Source organism: Lygodium microphyllum, chromosome 13, assembly GCF_053477565.2.
Source record: "Lygodium microphyllum isolate KBCC chromosome 13, Lygodium_microphyllum_v1.1.10, whole genome shotgun sequence".
NCBI classification, from domain to species: domain Eukaryota; kingdom Viridiplantae; phylum Streptophyta; class Polypodiopsida; order Schizaeales; family Lygodiaceae; genus Lygodium; species Lygodium microphyllum.
In genome coordinates this window covers 6,155,136-6,172,680 of record NC_141147.1, presented here as the reverse complement: position 1 = coordinate 6,172,680, position 17,545 = coordinate 6,155,136, and the positions used below count along the sequence as shown (strand labels likewise).

The following is a 17,545-nucleotide window of genomic DNA, read 5'->3' as shown; positions in this document are numbered from 1 at the left end:
CCGGGGACATTAAGGAGATGCACCATCACTCGATCAGCACCTCCACCTCTTTTGATGCCACAAAAGCGACACTCAAAGCGTCTTGCTCCACCCGCCTTGCTATTGTAGGACCCAACGATGCTAACTTGCTGCCACCAATAGTCACTTTGGGTCATCTCTTTCTCTCTCGGGGTTTCATTTAGTTGGGCTTCCATGGTTTGAGGCCTCATTATGAGGTGAGTGAGAGAGAGAGAGAGAGAGAGAGAAAGAGAGAGAGATTATAGGACGAGATTGTGTTGAGATTTCACTTTTGGGAAAGAGAGAGGGAGAGAGGGAGATGTATGAGTGTATGAGGCTTAAGATGAATTGAAGTGTGTTGAACTTAGAGGCTTGCTGAACTGTGTTGAAGCTCGAGCTGAATGTGTGTGCGAGATGTGAATGTTTGAGGCTTAGGCTAAATTGAAGTCACTTCCGGTTTGGTCCTTGAGTGAGATGAGTTAACTTGATGCTTAGTGCACATATTTATAAGTATAGGAATCAAGATAAGGTTCAAGATATAGGTCCCTGAGAGGCTTGAGGTTAGAGAGAGAGAGAGAGACAGAGAGGCTGATTTGGAAGCTTGCAGGTGAATAATCTATTAGAGAGAGAGAGAGAGAGAGAGAGATTATTTATGAGAGAGAGAAATGAAATGAAATGATATATTAACATCTACAAAAGGCCAAAATGACCTATGAGACCATGAGTTACAATCATGTGTATGATGGTACAACTGTCTGGGCAAAATATGTAGCACAAAGCAAAATAAGAAAGGAAACTAACTATGGCTATGTGTAAAACATAGACTCTATCTAGTAACAATGAGCTCCAAATGGTACAATCTCGTGTGGGTACGGAGGGCCTAGCTCTAGCCCGAGCAATAGTCCCTTGTATCCGCCCATGAAGGTATCGTCAGTGTCTATGTAGAGGCCTAGGACGTCTAGATCGGCTAAGCTGAACGGCTCGATCAATCAGTACTCCTTGTCTGTGTGTGGACTGTGGCAGTGAAAGAGGCTCTCGTGTGGACTATGGTTGTAACTGTATTGAAGTCTTCTGAGTCTCCTTTGCAAAGAAGTTTGTGAGCTGCCTCTGTGAAGGGCCTTGGTGTCTTGGAGTAGCTGTACTCCTGAGGCGCATGTGAATTTGAAGAAGGGTTGTAAGGAGCTGTAAGCTCCCTCTTGATTCCATGCAAGTCACAAAAAGACTTAAACTCAGTAGATGTGAACTCACCCCCATTATCAGTTCTCAAGCATTTCAGCTTTCTATCTGTCTGAGTGGCCACAAATGCATGAAAAGTTTTAAAAACAGCAAACACTTCACTTTTCTTTTTCAACAGATAAACCCAAATCTTCCTGGAACAATCATCAATAAAAGAGACAAAATATGCAGCACCACTCGATGATTTCACGGGCATACTACATACCTTAGAATGCACGAAGTCCAAGACATTAGATTTACAGGAGACACTAGAGTAAAAGGAAATTTTTCATTTGCTTTCCAAACTAACAGTCGTTACAAAAATCAAGTTTAGAGCCTTTTCCATCAACCCTCTTCAAAGAGGTAAGGACATCAAGTCCTTTTTGGCTCATATGGCCTAATCTCTTATGCCACAACTCCAAATGACAGCCAATTTCAGCAACTGCAAGAAGCTTGCCATTCAAAGCTTTACAGTGTAGACAATACAAAGTGTCCTTCTTCTTGGTTCCTTTTGCAATCAGCATGGAACCCTTTTTCAAGTTCCACAAACCACCACCAAACAGTGTAGTGTAACTGTGCGAGTCAAGCTGTCCAACAGATAGTAAACTCTTTTTGATGTCAAGCACATATCTGACATCTTTCAACACAAGCTCTTGCCCATTATCCAAAGACAAGTGTACAGTGCCTATCCCATCAATGCTGCAAGCATGGTTATTTCCAAGATATACTTTTCCATAACTGCATGCATTGAACATAGCAAAACACTCCAAGCAAGGAGTTACATGGAAAGAGGCACCAGAGTCTACAATCCAAGTCTGAGTGACACCATCATCAACTAACAAAAGTGCATCAATCACATCAGCCTTGGTAATCTGCATATCCTGCATGTGACATACAAAGGCATCATAATCAACTGCACATAATACATCAGCCTCTGTATCCAAGAGCTCCTCTATGACTACACTGGAGGCCACACTGGCCTTTTCCTTGCCTTTGACTGCCTCAGATACACCTGTCTTATTCTCTTTCTTCTTTTTGTCTTCTACATTCTTCTTTCTCTCTTGTTCCTTCTTGTAGTACCTACAATCAAGCTTCTTGTGGCCCTTCTGACCACACTAATAACAAGTAATATCACTCTTTTCCTTTCCTTTGCTCTTGCTTCTCTTTCTCTGTCCAGCATTTGCATTTTTCTTTTCAGCCTTGCCTCTAACATTGTAAGCTGAGTTGCTGCCTTCTCCATTAGACTTACGTCTAATTTCTTCATTCAAGATTAAACCCCTCACACCATATGAGAGATTGGGGTTATTACTGAGAGAAAACACCAAGGTTTCCCAGGAATCAGGCAGTGTCATGATCGAAAAGATCGCCCTCAACTTATCATCAAAATCCAAATTGGCATCCTTGAACTGATTTAAAATGCCAGTAAATGCACTTAAGTGCTCAGCTACAAGCTTGGACTCATCCAATCGCATATTCACCAACTTGCACATTCAATGTACCACCTCATTAACAAGTGAGGTGTTCTCATAGGTAGTTTTCAACTTCTCCCATATTGCATAATCAGTATCTAAGCCCTTAATGTCTGTCAAAATGTCATCAGTGACACCTATCTTTATATAAGCCACAGCCTTTTTGTTGACTCTGGCCCGTCCACTGTGTGCGCTTGGTGGTGCCTAGTCAACAGCCCGCCTTATCGACTATCATGCTTGGTTAGCTACATGGTCCCCGCCCGCGCCCACTGGACCTGCCACCTTGCTATTGGTCGCCTCGACTCCCCTCTGGTCCCCATTGCATGCGTCTGCCGCCTCCGGTCCCCATTGCGTGCGTCTGTCTGCTCCCTGTTGGACCCCGCTACCCACATGTACCTGCTGGACCTGACGCTGATCGTCAGCTACGCACAATGCCCATTGGTCGCTTGCGGACCCCTACCGGCACCTATTTGCGAGCTACCTACTTGACCTATCGGTCTTGTACTGTAAGCTCTGATACCCGTTGTTGAGTGTGTGCTGCAGCTGGAGGAGTGAGCAAGTGAGTGAGAGCGACAACGAGAGAGAGTACGATACGATTTGGGTGTACCAACAAATGTTGGTACACAAAGAATAAAATGTATTTATACTTAGGGCACGTAAGGCTGCATTCACATGTACAACTAAATAATACATATGTATAATACACGGAGGTGAATAAAGGGCCTTTATCCCAACACCATCAAAGTGCAACACACTCTCCAATTCATACTCTTTGCCTCAGTCGTAGAGACACAGGAGTTCGAGGTTCAGTATTCACCTTGCATAGTGTGTTTGCTGCATTGAGCATTGTATTTATTCATTAGCATTCATTTATCTTCATTGTTCATTTGTCTTTCTTACTCTTCCCTTCTAGAAGACAAAAACAAGGGCCCCCTTTGGAGATGTAAGAGAGACATTCTTATGAAATTGATCAAACAACCATGTGTCACAATAATTGGCCCTTAAACTCACAAAAAGTGGGCATAGTAGACTATGAAATCACTTGTTGTACAAAATTAAAGTATCTATGTGGAAGTTAATTGAGGAACGATGTGATTTGGTCATCAAGGAACTAGGTAGCCCCGTAGTGGCACACTCAATGAATAAAAGTTGGTATTCCACCAACTTGACCTTAAGGCCATCCCAATCTATGATTTTGAACTCTTGGAACTCACGGTCAAGGTTGATGCAAGTCCTAACCCAAGCCATATAGGGGTTAGTGAAGTGTTTCCTATGGCAAAAGCATTCTATGCTTTCCAAGAGCAGTAAAAATGTTGTATTTGTGAGAAATTCTAGTAAAGGACCTTGCATCTACTCAACTGACAAAAGCATTTTGTGCTTTCCAAGAGGAGGCAACTTCTAGACGAGTTGATTGGGGGTCCAATGCCTAAACTAGGTCTCATAAGTTTTATGAATCTAAAACCTGCCTCATGAAATTTGACCAAGTGGTATAATTAGACCCATTAAAACGAGTCTTATATGTGAATGCATTCTTGATTGTAAACTTACATGTGTATGATAAGGATAGTGTGATAGAAAGGCATGAATAGAACATGCTCTTCCAAAAGATGCCAAAGAAGAAAGCACTAGAATCTAAGATCCTTACCCAACTATAGTCTTAGGCACTAGAATATAGCCAGAAGGTCCACTAGGTAAAGGGGGAGAGAAGGTGCACTGTGGGATGTGGAGTGGGGATAGGGAAAGGAGGGAGGGGAGAGGGGAGAGGGGAGAGGGGAGACGGGAGAGGGGGTATGCTTCAATAGGTAACCCTTGCGAATAGATATCCCAAGGTGCTTGGTTTGGGGGATAAAGCCCCAACAATAGTGCACCTCCACCACCGAATTGTGCAAAAAGGTCTAGAGAAATGAGAAGTGACTAAGTTTGATGGTATCCCCTCTAGTATGTGGTGCAATAGATGGAGAAATGAGTGAAGGTATACCAGAATGAAAGAGTCTGATGGGTGGGATTTGAAATTGTGGTGTGGATGGATGTGGAGTGTATGAAGTGGAAAGATTTTGTGAACTAAACGAAAATGTTGGAAAGTGGAATATTGATGGTGGATCTTGTGAATGCGAAGATGAACACCAAAAGGAAAATGACTTGTAGAAGAAAACTGAAAGAAGATTTACTTGACTTTTTCTCATAACCACCTCTTCTTGTGTTTACCTACTAAAATGGATCTTCTTCATGATCTACACTAGTACTCTAAAATACAAAAGGAGAAATGAAGGAAGAACTAGAAATTGAAAAATTCTTATGGCCACCACTCCCCAGATGATGCACGACCCCTACCTCCAATCGTGCCCTTGCTGCCTCCCGCTCTGTCGCCAACGTTCTGGAGAATCTGTAGCCTCCTCCTTGAGTCTCTACCAATCATTTGTGTCTAGTCACCTCCTAGCCACTCGGGCTTTGAGGTGCCACTCTTGAGTGCCTTGTGTGTGTCCGATTCTCTATGTGACATGTATGCACGCATACACTCCATCACCCACCCAGTGGAAAACCTCTACCGTGATAGGTGCCGAAAATTCATCATGCAAGGATGCCACTATATAGTCCTTGCTCCCCTCGGATATGTTTTTCCAATGGTCTAAGACGTTGTGTCGAAAAACATATTGGCACAACTCTCTCATGCGAGATATCACCCTCCTTCCCTCATCATTCATAATAAAGCACCTATCCTATCATCTACGAGATATCCATATCCATCTGGGGTACGCCTAAGGTGTATCCTCTCCCACCTATGACCGCGCTCCTAGACATAATCAGGAGACCCCTGTACATCTGGTGTACCCACAGAGGTAGTATCTCTCAGAGTAGCACCCATAGGGGTACCACATGCGGACAATTGAGCAAAAGTTGGAGTCACTGGAGTAGATGTCACAGGTGTGACAAATCCTGGAGGTGACACATATCCACCAAAATGACAAGACAAAGACATTCCATTGGTGCATCCACAATACCCACCTAAGCCACCCTCTCTAGAACATGTACGAGAGTGAGGAGTAGCACCCCTTTCTAGAGGCGACAACAGGATCACATCATCCACATCTCCACAGCCCCCCCCAAAATCACTCCCTCCGTCCGAGCTCAATCTAGAGCATTGACCTCATCTACTAAAAACCAAAGCATCAGAGCGTATTGAAGTAGATCTCAAGGAACGGCCCGATGGTGTCTGAGACAACCATATCTCTGAATCGGGCCCTCTAGACTTGTTCACCTTTCATCAATGATGTTGAAATTTGATCGAAAACTGGTACCTATTCTACATTTCCTTCTATAATTGGGCACTCCATCCCAATATGCAACTCTGACCGTCTTGCAAGATCCTCTGACTTATGCACATAAGCCGAAGGCTAATTGAGGTGAATTAGGTTTGATGGATCTTTCTACAAGTACTTCTCATATTATTCTCAAGCGATCTTGTACAATTTGATTTGCACGTACCAATCTACCATATCACTCTCTGTCAAAGGCTCAACAGGAGAGAGCTTTAAGTGCCACTCCTATTCAACCTTTGATGGTTCTGAAGGAGATTGCTTTGGTGATGAGAAGGATGAAGACATCATTCCTTTTGCATTCTTACTTCTCTTCAATGTCGAGCTTTCAAATCAAGGCTTAGGTTTCTTCAAAGTGTACCTAGATCTAATACCTTGCAAAGAAATACTCAAGCAAAGATAATAAACACAAAGTGTACGGCAAGTCACAATGATAAACAGTAGAAATCAAAAAGAGTAACTCAAAGTGAATAAGAACGAATACTAAAAATACACTTTGCTATACAATAACCTCGAACCTCTGTCTCTCAAAGTGGACCAGGGCAAAGATGAACTGGAGAGTGTGTCATACTCTGAATGGATGCTGAATCAAAGCAACCAGCTTCTGATGGTAATCAGCTGCTGTAAATGCAAATCAGAGTGAGAAATCTGTCTTGAACAGGCTGATGAATGTCATTGGCAGCAGGGCAGTCTGCACAGGTGGAAAGACTTTCTTAAAGTGGCCAAAAATGTAGAACAGGCTGCAAACACAGCTCCTGCAAGTCAATGGCTCCAGGTGGGTGGTAGAGTGCTAGGCAGCAGCAGGAAGCAGCAAACAAAGCCTGCTGCAGGCTGAAACTGGAGACCAACGGGGACTGATGGCTCTGGGCTGATGTGGGTAGCAGCTGGCAGTAGCAAATGCAGGAGAAGACAGCTCCAGAACTGTATGTAGATGATGGGCAACAGTTACCAATATAGCACCTCAGATAGGGCAGACTGGATACACAGTCTATGAACTGAGGTGTTCTCCATGCAGGATGTAGACACCAGTGGAACAGGGTGCCAGCCGATGAAGACTGGAAATCTACAAAATAGGATCAATTAGTGGCTAGGCAGCCTCTCTACTTATAGATGTGGATCCAACCAAAAGTTTGGATGTTTGCTTATGGGACACAGAAACTTAGGAGCATTTTGAGTTTGGGGCTGTTTGAAATGAGCTAATGAAGGTTAAACTGTAATGCCACTGCATCTGTCTACTCGCAATCTAGCTTTGGTCTACTTGGGTAATTTTGGAACAAATGTCTAACACAATATTGATCAAACAATCCCTCATTTGAAAGTTGACTCTTAAGCATTGGACACTTTCAGAATAGATGATTCCACACTGCATCACGTTGCTTCTCAACTATGGCAAAATTACCTATTGTTGTTTGAACCGAGGTTTTGCATTCAAGTATACAATCAATACTTATCCTGGCTAATGTGAAGGTATCAAAAGGCAACTCATATGACCACTTTAGTCAAGTATCTGTTCCCTTTCACCTTATCGTAGCACCCAAATCATTGAGTCTTTACAGATTTGGAGAGTTCATATTGTGGGAATGTTTACAGAATATTTGAACACCCAACTCAGAGTCCTGGAACTCAAGGTATGAATCCTCCAATCAAATATGTATGCCTGAGTAGGCTGCTTGATTGGTACCTCCAACTTAAAATATACCAGCCTCAATTAAATGACTCTGTTGAGTATCTTGTAATTAATAACAATGCAATGAGAGCTCGTGTGCAAAACCAAGCTTAAGAGAGCAAAGTAAGGAAGCTCATTGTTTTGTCATAGATGAAAGAGTGTCTAAGCTCCTTACAGTAAGCATTGATGGGTCAGTTCAAAAGTCGACGACAGGCATCTCTCTTAGCACATTTAGCGACTAACTGTATAGTTAAGACCAAATTACCAAGAAGGCAAACTCACATCATTTTGACTGTTCAAACTTCCTCAATAAACAAACATGTTTGATAGAACTTACTCCCAATAGACATCCCCTTCATCACTGACAATTTTCTGAAATTCCACATCTGTTGTGTCATAAAGCTCCATGTTACCATTGATACCAAACTTGTGGATAGCATAATAGCAAAGTCTTCTGCAAAGTCCTTTTGGTGTATCCATTTGATTTTCTGAGCATGCCAATATGTCAATTGCATAAGTGGGTTCCAGTTCATCTAGCCTTCTCCTTTTGCTTCCACCAGCCCCCTGCAATAGACTGTGCTTCATGGCCTCTATACACGATATGCGAGCTTTCTCAAAAATAATGTCTTTACCTGCATCTACAATTGGGCCATTATAACTGCCTTGCAAAGTAAGTCTTTTGTAGTGTGACTGAATTATCCGTGCAAAACCCCTATACATGGCCTTCAAACTGCATGATGGACACAAAATGAAATCCCTTAAAGCTCTGCAAGTCCTACTCTTGAACAGGCTCTAATGAAAACAAGCGATACCTTTCTGATGGAAACAGATCTCCATTGCGCTTCTTCACCATACAAAAGAACTTGACAAGACTCTCAGCAAACTCAGGAAAACTTAAGTCTTCAATCTCCCTTTCTGGCAAACCACAGCTTCTTCGCCATTCTGTATAATGTCGCCTTCATAAACATGGTATTGCCAAAAGTCATACTACATACTAAGAGAACAACTAATGAAAGAAGACAAATTAACTTCTAGCTATCACTTACTAAAAGATGTGTTCATCCATATATAGTACCTGGCCCAAGCATCAGTTTTTGCACTCCTATTTTCTCCCCCTGAGTCTATCTTCATTAGAAGATCCGAATCTAATTCTCGAAATTTCCGGTTTCCACTCTCCAAATTACAACCTTCAGCGTGCCCATCACAGCTTGTAGGCACAAAAATGTTGGGTGCCGGAAGACAGCCCTCATCAGTATCACCCTCGACATTACATTTTGTTATTTTATCTATTTTGCAAACATGAGAACCATTAAAATCTATCACAGTTTTTATTATGCTGCAGACATGAAGAAGATATGTGCAAATGGTGTTTATCTTGTGTGTTATGGTTGTGTTTAAACATACACAAGTCTATGCATCCATATGTGTGCACAAGCAAGCGTACACGTTCATACATGTGTGTGTACATATGACATACCATAACACACATTTACATGTGTTGGATAGTTTACTTACATAACATTGTGCGTATTCTGTATGCAAATGTGTGGTTGTGCATTTGAAGAGGGGAAAATATAGATGTGCATTTTGCATATCAGGAACACACAATTAGCACAGCATGAAAGCTCTCACGATATGAAGGGGTAAGGAAATAAAAGTAATCACCTGTTCTTTTTGCAGTCCTTGAGTAACTATTCTCCCCTGATAATGTCAATGCTGTATTGCGAGAAGATTTCTGCTTCCTTGGAGCTGTGCCTCTGCATACCATATACGGTTTTCCAATTGAAGCAACATTATAGCCTGGGGAATAATCACTAGTTCCCGGTGGTATTGAAGAAGGCATGGAAGGAGAAAGTTCCATATTTAAGCTCGCACAAGGAACATGTGATTGGGTAGGCATCAATATATTAGGAGAAGAAGTGTTTGACCAAGAAGGCTGTATTTCACTGTGGGTGACATTTGGAAGTGTATTCTGTCTAAAATGGATAGAATCAGCCTTCCCTTGGAGGATTGCATTCAAAACATCTGTACTCCTGTGCTGCAGGCTCACAAGTTAAGATATCTTTAGCCAAAACAATATGTAGGTACAGTTTAAACCATGATAAAGAAAAGAAGGCAATATGGCTAGTGTCTCACATCCATACTAACCTTCTCACACTCAACACTAGCCTCAAGCTCCAACGCCTGTCGTCGTGCTGGTAATACATCAGGCAAACAGGACAAAATCAAGAAAGAAGAAAGAGAAGGTGTAACCTGTGACTCGTATACCACATAGTTTGACTGACTGGTAAAGCTTGTCCTTACAGGAATTCCAACAAAGTTGTTAAACTTTTCTTAAAATAAACAAAGACATCAACAATGCCACTGAAAGTGGTGAATGCTGACTGAAATATATACATACATCTTGTTTCTCCATAGTACTAGCTGAGAATCTATTTCATCACCTGAATGTGGGGATTCAGACTGCATATTTTTGGGGAAACATTCTTATCCAAAATTTGCTCCTCCATTTTCTCTATATAAGCCTTCCCTGAATAACAACAATGGCTATGAATATGAAATTTGAAAGAGCTAGAGACTGCTCTTGTAACAAACCAAGCCTTGGAGCTAGCACCCAAGTCGGCTTGCACCCAAGCCTTGGGGCTAGCAACAAACCAGGTCACAACCATGTCCCAATGTTGAGAAACCAAGTCATCCAATACATTTTCCCTCCTTCATTCCTATTTTTGGTTTCCATTTACAGCCCCAAAAAGGCTTTCTAGATGCCTCCCAAGAGAGTCGGCTGAGAGACTTTAGTGGGCAACACTTGAGATAGTATGTGCCTATAAATACGGCACTGATCCAGCCATTCATCCGATCCCACATTCATTCCTTCCGACGTTCTATCACTCTCTTCCATCTCTCCATTGCTGCTCACACCCCACCTGGAGGACATTGCAGTTCGAGATCTCCATCTTCCCTGCATCAAGCACCCTATCTTCCTTCCAAGATGCATTTTGGCCTACAAACACTCTCTCTGCACCAAACATCATCAACCATCAATTGGCGACTAGACTTCTCCTACTAGCGACCTCTCCTCCTTGCTGGCGTCAGCTTCCACATGCTCTAGACATTTGCCTTTGGCAGATTGTGGCCTCTATGGTCTACATTTACCTATCAAGAGGCTGCTCCATCATCAGCCAACCATCTCCATCACTGGGCGCCATCATCCCTAGCTGCATTTTGCAATCTAGGCCCACCCTGGCATCGGCACTACCTCCAATAGGCACCAGTTTTTTCATCCTAGCTATGTTTTGCAATTCCTGCCCATCTCAAGTCGAATTCCCTCATCTCCCAAGCTGCCTTGTGATTCCTCATCCTCTAGAGTTCTTGTAATGTTCTCCCCCCCACCTTCTGCATGAACTAGTGTTAGAAGGGGTAGTGGGTTTTAAGGTTGAAAACCTTAATAATTTTTAGAAAAGGAAAAGAAAGGAAAATCCGTCGACTAGTCGACGGATTGTCATCTCAAGCGCCACCACCCTCTCAGAGTTATCATTGACCTCTCTTGCAATCATCGACCCACCCTCATAGCCATCACAAAGAATACTGCAATTGACTATCCCATAGCATTTCAAAAACACAAGTTGAGAGGATGCCTCGATAAGGCTGATAGCCTTCAGCCATAGCCTTAGACTATAAAGCCTTAGCTGCTTAAGCCAAAGGCTTAGGCTATTACTTTATGATCACCCACCATGGCTGAGAAGCGAGAGAGAGAGAGAGAGAGAGAGAGAAGAAAAGAGGTAGAGAAGGAGAGAAGAGAAGAGGAGTAAAAGAGGAGAAGAGAGAAGAGGAAGACAAGAAAACAAGAGAATACGGGAGGGGTAGAGAAGAAGAAAGGAAGAGGTACATGAAGAGAAGAGGAGAATAGAGAGGAAGAGAGTGAAGGAGAGAGAGTGGAACAAAGAGAGCAAGAGGAGGCCACCATCAATCGCAAAGGAGAGCACTACTTCGGATTGCAAAGACTCGTTTACCTCTCGTGCTGCTCATACCCATGGAACGAGTCCTCTTCCTCCCTATGAAGTCTCAGTCTTGCGAGGAGCTGGCCAAACCATTTGGAGTTCCTAATCAAGACTGGGTCAAAGCTCCTACACAGACTCCCTACTTGCGATGGCTGCAAAGAGACAGTATTCTAGAGCAGGGAGTGCGGGAGCTATGAATACGATCGATAACGTGGTCAACACGCCATCACATGCAACACAAGACCAGGTTCTTCCATAGATTAATGATCAATTATTTACACATGAGTAGGAACCTAAGTAAAAGAGTTTTTTTAGTAAAGAAATTATAGCTTAATGGGAAAAAGGCTAGTTGTGAGTCTCTTTTCCAAGGGGGATTAGCTACCCCCTTGGAGAGTTTTCGACCAACTCTAATAGCGAGAGGTCACTCCGTAGGGGGGTCCTCAGGCAAAAGAAGTTGAGGGTGCCAAGGGGGACTTTGGCCGGTAAACTCTTAGACTTCTAGGATTCGTCTAAATTCCTACGTGACTCGGAATGGATTTCCTAAGTCCCCGGTACTAATTAAGAGGGGAAATCTTGGAAAAATAAAGGTCTTCATTTCGTTCTTCCATATGGGCGGAAGATGAACACTTGCATAAGAATTTCTAATAAATAAAGAAGTTGTTATTCAAAAGAGTTGTTTCCATTGTTTGGGTGTTGTGATTTCAATTACGTGAATGAACACTATGACTAAAGGATTAATGAAGGAAGCTGATTTATGTGTACAACTTAAATGTGTTAGGTAAGTAGACAACTAAAACTACCCAATCGAGGGAAGTGGTAGGGCGTGATTCCTGACAAATCCGCCCTAAGGTAGGGTGGTCTCAATAAGCAAAGAGCTTCTTCACAAATTCAATGCATTAGAATATAGAAAAATATTGACCCATAGAGTCAATTAGAACCTTGATTCTATATCATTTTAGGGAAATGAGTGAGACTTTGCCTCACGAGCAGAGAGGTCGACGTAGTCATACTCCCGAGAGAGTCTAGGCAATAAACCTCGTGTTACTTGAAAGAGTACCAAGCACAGTGTTGCTTAGAAAATCATTTGGATGGACCACTAAATCATGCCACTAAGGATGTCTCAAGCAAGCAAGTTACACTGATATCAAAACGAAATAGAATTAATGTATAGGTAGATTTGTTTGTAACCTTGTTTAAGGAAACGTTCGATGCAAAAACAATTCTTTCCAAATAATGAAGATTCGCAAAAGTCCTTGATATTCTGAACAATATTTATATCAGCAATGCACTCCCTTGATTTTGATTGGCAGGATCGCTTCATAAGATTGGAGGGTATGTACAATCCTTCGCCATAATATCGAGAGCGTCGATGGATGCAAAGTGGAGTCTATTGCTTCATCAATGCCGATCGGCTTGCCTACCTTCAAAAAAACCTTAAAAGAATCAAGTGGATGGAAGACCTTAAGCTGGTCAAGCTATTTATCTTTTAAGAATCATATCTAGATCCTATCCTCAACATAGGCGAAGAACGAGTTTGCCAAAACGGTGATCTTTATGATCAAGTGCTCTGAATTCTCCCAACCAAGAGCATTGCCATTTTAGGACACTCACACTGCCACAATTATTGTAAAAATGGTTTCCCAAATTTCCCCCAAAAAGTACAAAGTCCTAAATATATTTAATAAGCCTCCTACCTACAAAACTATTAATGTATTTGAATTTCACAATTAGGACTGTCGTAACCCAAATTTCTCTCTAGCTTGATTCCAAAATTATCTACTTGATGTAATAAAGAAATTCGGTTAGCCCTATTGCAAACTATGAATAATAAAAGAGTCTCAAATTTTTACAAGATAGTGTACTTTGTACTAACCATATGCTATAAATTTAAAATTCGTGGATTTAAGTATTGAGAAAGACCTTAAAGAGAGACAAATATTATAAGCATTCAAGACGTACAACTAGTCTTGCAAATGTTAACAAAACCAAGGTATTCCGCCTTCCATATCTATGCATATCCTGACTGAAGCGCAAGAGAAGAAATTCCTTTTCAAGCAAATCAAACCACCCAAGTTTGATGGCAAAGGAAAGAATATCGAGTTTGAAGCAAAAATTTGAATTGAATATATGGAGGATTACATCGTTGTTGCAAATACTGCTCCTACAAATCACACAATGATAGCTAAATTGAAGTTGACGGGCAGAGCCCGACTTTGGTGGAAGCAATGGTACAAGGACCAAGGGATTGTGGAAGCAACCATTACTTGGGAAAAGCTTAAGGAAGCTATACGTGGGCGATACCTCCCACCAGTACACCACACACTGAAAATGAATGAATTCTTTAGCTTGAAGCAATCCAGATTAAGTTTGGAAGCTTACTATTCTAGATTTATATCCTTCTCGAAGTATGCCCAGGCCATGGACATCACCCAACAAGTGTCAAAGTTTTGTCACTGGCTAAACCCTCCATTGGATACTCGTCTCGAAGCAATGCATCCGATTTACAAGATGCATTAATTCAAGCAAGGCCCATTATACAGGAACTTCAATCAGTATCCAAAAGTGGCAGATTTTGGAGACAAAGTTCTCCATACAAAGGGCCACGAAGATATGTCAAGAGAATCCAAGGGCAATACCAAACCAAGCAAAGGAAGAAGGCCAAAACAATTGCATATGGAAACTTTGTACCTACAGTCAGCAACAAGGAGATACCAACATGTTTCCATTGCAACAAACCCGGCCACTTCAAAAGACAATACCCAAAGTTAGGTCAAACAATCTACCAAGGGAAATTTCGTGGCTAGAATCGAGCAATTTCAACCACCAAAGTAAAAGTTGATGGAGTAATCTTCAAAGGGAGGAATAAAGAAATAAACGAATGTGAAGATTCCACTTTAGAAGTAGACATGGAAAGAGCAATGGTACATGCTACTCTCAACAAGAAGAGCCCCAACCACCAATTCTCAGTAATCCAAACCCCAACAAACTACCAAGGTAAAACCTTTAAGATTTTTATTGATTATGAAAGCACCCACTTGTTTATCTCACCGAAGTGTGCAAAAAGGCTAGGAATAAATACTGAACCTACATCTAAGTTATTTGTAAAGTTGGCAAATGGGAAAGAGGCAATTTCTACTCAACATATTAAAAGAGTGGAATTTAACTAGGAAGCAATCTTTCTAACATGTGGTTCAAAGTTATGAATTTAGGAGCTTACAAATGCTTGCTAAAAATGGATTGGCTAATCCCCAACAATGCTCATATTCATTGCAGGAAATGTCAAATCACGTTCCTAAATCAAAAAGGAGAGTTAGTAACCACTCAAGGCAAAGGAAACCCTACAATCCGATAGCAAAAGCTTCTCGAATCATAAAGGATCTAAGAAAAGGACTACCTATCTACCTAATCAAACTTAATAAGACTGATCAAGGAAAGGAAATTAATGAAGAATCATCTTGGCTAAGGGAATATGCAAATGTATTCCCTGAAAAGCTAACAAAACTTCCCCCACCAAGAGAAGTTAATTATGAGATCAAACTAACACCAGGAGTTGCATCAATAGCAAAGCGGCCCTATTGTATGTCCATTCCAGAAGCCATTGAATTGAAAGAGCAACTCAAGCAACTTTTGGACCAAGGATACATCAAACCAAGTAATTCACCATGGGGAGCCCCAGTGCTATTCCAAAAGAATGAAACCCTCCCTCTCTGCATCAGCTACCGTGTGTTAAAATAAGTGACAATCAATAACAAATATCCAATTCCAAGGATAGACGAATTACTTGACCATCTTCAAGGCACAAAGATCTTCTCAAAGATAGATCTAAGATCAAGCTATTTTATCAGATAAGGGTCAAAAAAAAGACATTCCAAAAACTGCATTTAATACAAGGTATAACCATTACGAATTCATTTTGATGTCTTTTGGATTAAACAATACACCCGTAACCTTTAACAAGCTGATGCAAGACATCTTTTGGCCCTATCTTGATGACTTTGTTCTTGTCTTCTTCAATGACATCTTGAAAACTCAAAGAAGGATGAAGATCATGAATCGCAACGCCTAGTTGTTCCTAAAACAATGAGGATGCACAAGCTTTATGCCAAGAAGAAGAAATATGGCTTCTTTAAAAAGCAAATTGAGTACCTTCGATTTGTAGTCTTTGACAAAGAGGTTGCGGTATACCTTGCCAAGCTTAAAGATGTACAAGAATGTACACCCCCAATGACAATTAAGGAAGTCCAAAGTTTTCTAGGCTTGACAGAATGGCACAAGATTTTTATCAGAGATTATGCCTTGATTGCCTCACTCTTGGCTGATTTACTCAAGAAGCAAAATGCCATTGTATAGACTCCCATTGAGCAGTCTAGCTTTGAGAAGCTTAAGCAGAGTTAGATCACAACTCTTATTCTAAAACTACCTGACTTGAATCAAGAATTTAAAGTTGTCACTGATACAAGCTCTCTTGCATTAATTTATGTGCTCATGCAAGAAGACTGTTCGATAGCCTATTCTTCTAGAAAGTTGAAGATTCATGAGAAAAACTATGCTACCCATGATCTGGAGCTACTTGTTATAATTCATCCTCTGAAATTATGAAGGCACTATTTGCTTAGTAGCAAGTTTACCTTAGTCACCAACCATAAAAGTCTCAAACGGATCTTTACTCAACCAAACCTAAACATGAGACAATGATGGATTGAAAACTTGCAAGAGTAAGGGGAATACCATTGCGGATGCCCTAAGCCACAAAGCATTTCTCAATACCCTTATCTTAGAAGAACCCTCCAAGGCAAAATCTCTAACAGTCATGGTATCAATGCCTAGTAATCCAATCATAAAAATAGCTAAGGAGGAAGCAAGTAATGATCCAAGGTACTAACAGATGATAAAAGAAGTCCTATCCAAGAAGATAAACCCTAAGTTCAAGTCCAAGTATTTAGACTTCTCTATAGAAGAAGGATTTATATACTTCAAGACGAGGTGGTGCATCCCAAGAGCCAAGACCTCAAGAAGAAGATACTTTGGGAAGCCTATGATTCTCCTTTCTCAAGACATCTGGGCTATGCAAAGACTCTCAACACTATAAGAATAAGCTTTCATTGGAAAAAGCTCAAAGGAGATGTGCTTAAATATGTCACTGAATGTCTGAACTGCCAATAGGTCAAGGCTGAGAGCACGTCAAGATGCGAAATCCAACCACTTGACATCTTGCAAATAAAGTAAGAATTTATCAACATGGATTTTGTGATTGGTTTACCTTATGTCCAAGGAGAATACAACTCAATCATAGTCATTGTGGATATGATGACTTGCTCACCTTATGCCAATTAAAACCAACTACAAGGCTTCAAGATATTACAAGGATTTTTGTGAAGGAGATCTTTAGGCTGCATGGATTACCGAAAAGGATTATCAGCAATCATGATTTTCTCTTCACTTCTCATTTTTGGAAGAGCTTATTCGAGGCCATCGATACCCTTCAGCACCACCTATCATCCTCAAACTGATGGGCATATTGACCACGTCAACCAAGTCATTGAAGATATACTAAGCTTACTACTATAGGGAACCTAAGGAATGGATACAATACCTATCTTTGGTGGAGTTTGTTGACAATGCATCCTACCATCAAAGCATCCAGATGACCCCATTCCAAGCTTTGTATGGGTAAGAATGCCTAACATCACTAAACCACCCTAAAAGTAGAAGCTTCCAAGAAAATGTCAACCCCCGTCCAGTCTACTCCACCCTCCCCCAGTCTACGCCTAACCATCACCTCCTCTTCTCTCCTCCTCCTCCTCCAATTTTCCTCTTTCTTCTTCCTCTACTTCCCTCTTCTCTCTCTTCTCCATTCTTCTCTTCTTCCTTCTCCCTTCTTTGCTT

General features: G+C 41.4%; 1 protein-coding gene across 1 annotated transcript in view; it reads right to left on the bottom strand.

Annotated features, from left to right (window-relative positions):
• The window catches only part of LOC148026307 (uncharacterized), a 37,446-nt gene that overhangs the window by 9,912 nt on the left and 9,989 nt on the right, over positions 1–17,545 (bottom strand). The window contains exons 4-8 of the mRNA XM_087690729.1: positions 9,810–9,856; positions 9,327–9,699; positions 8,737–8,947; positions 8,474–8,617; positions 7,999–8,391 (exon numbers count right to left, since the gene is read on the bottom strand). Of these exons, the coding sequence (XP_087546855.1) occupies positions 7,999–8,391; positions 8,474–8,617; positions 8,737–8,947; positions 9,327–9,699; positions 9,810–9,856 (1,168 nt within the window). The remainder of the gene's footprint in view (positions 1–7,998; positions 8,392–8,473; positions 8,618–8,736; positions 8,948–9,326; positions 9,700–9,809; positions 9,857–17,545) is intronic.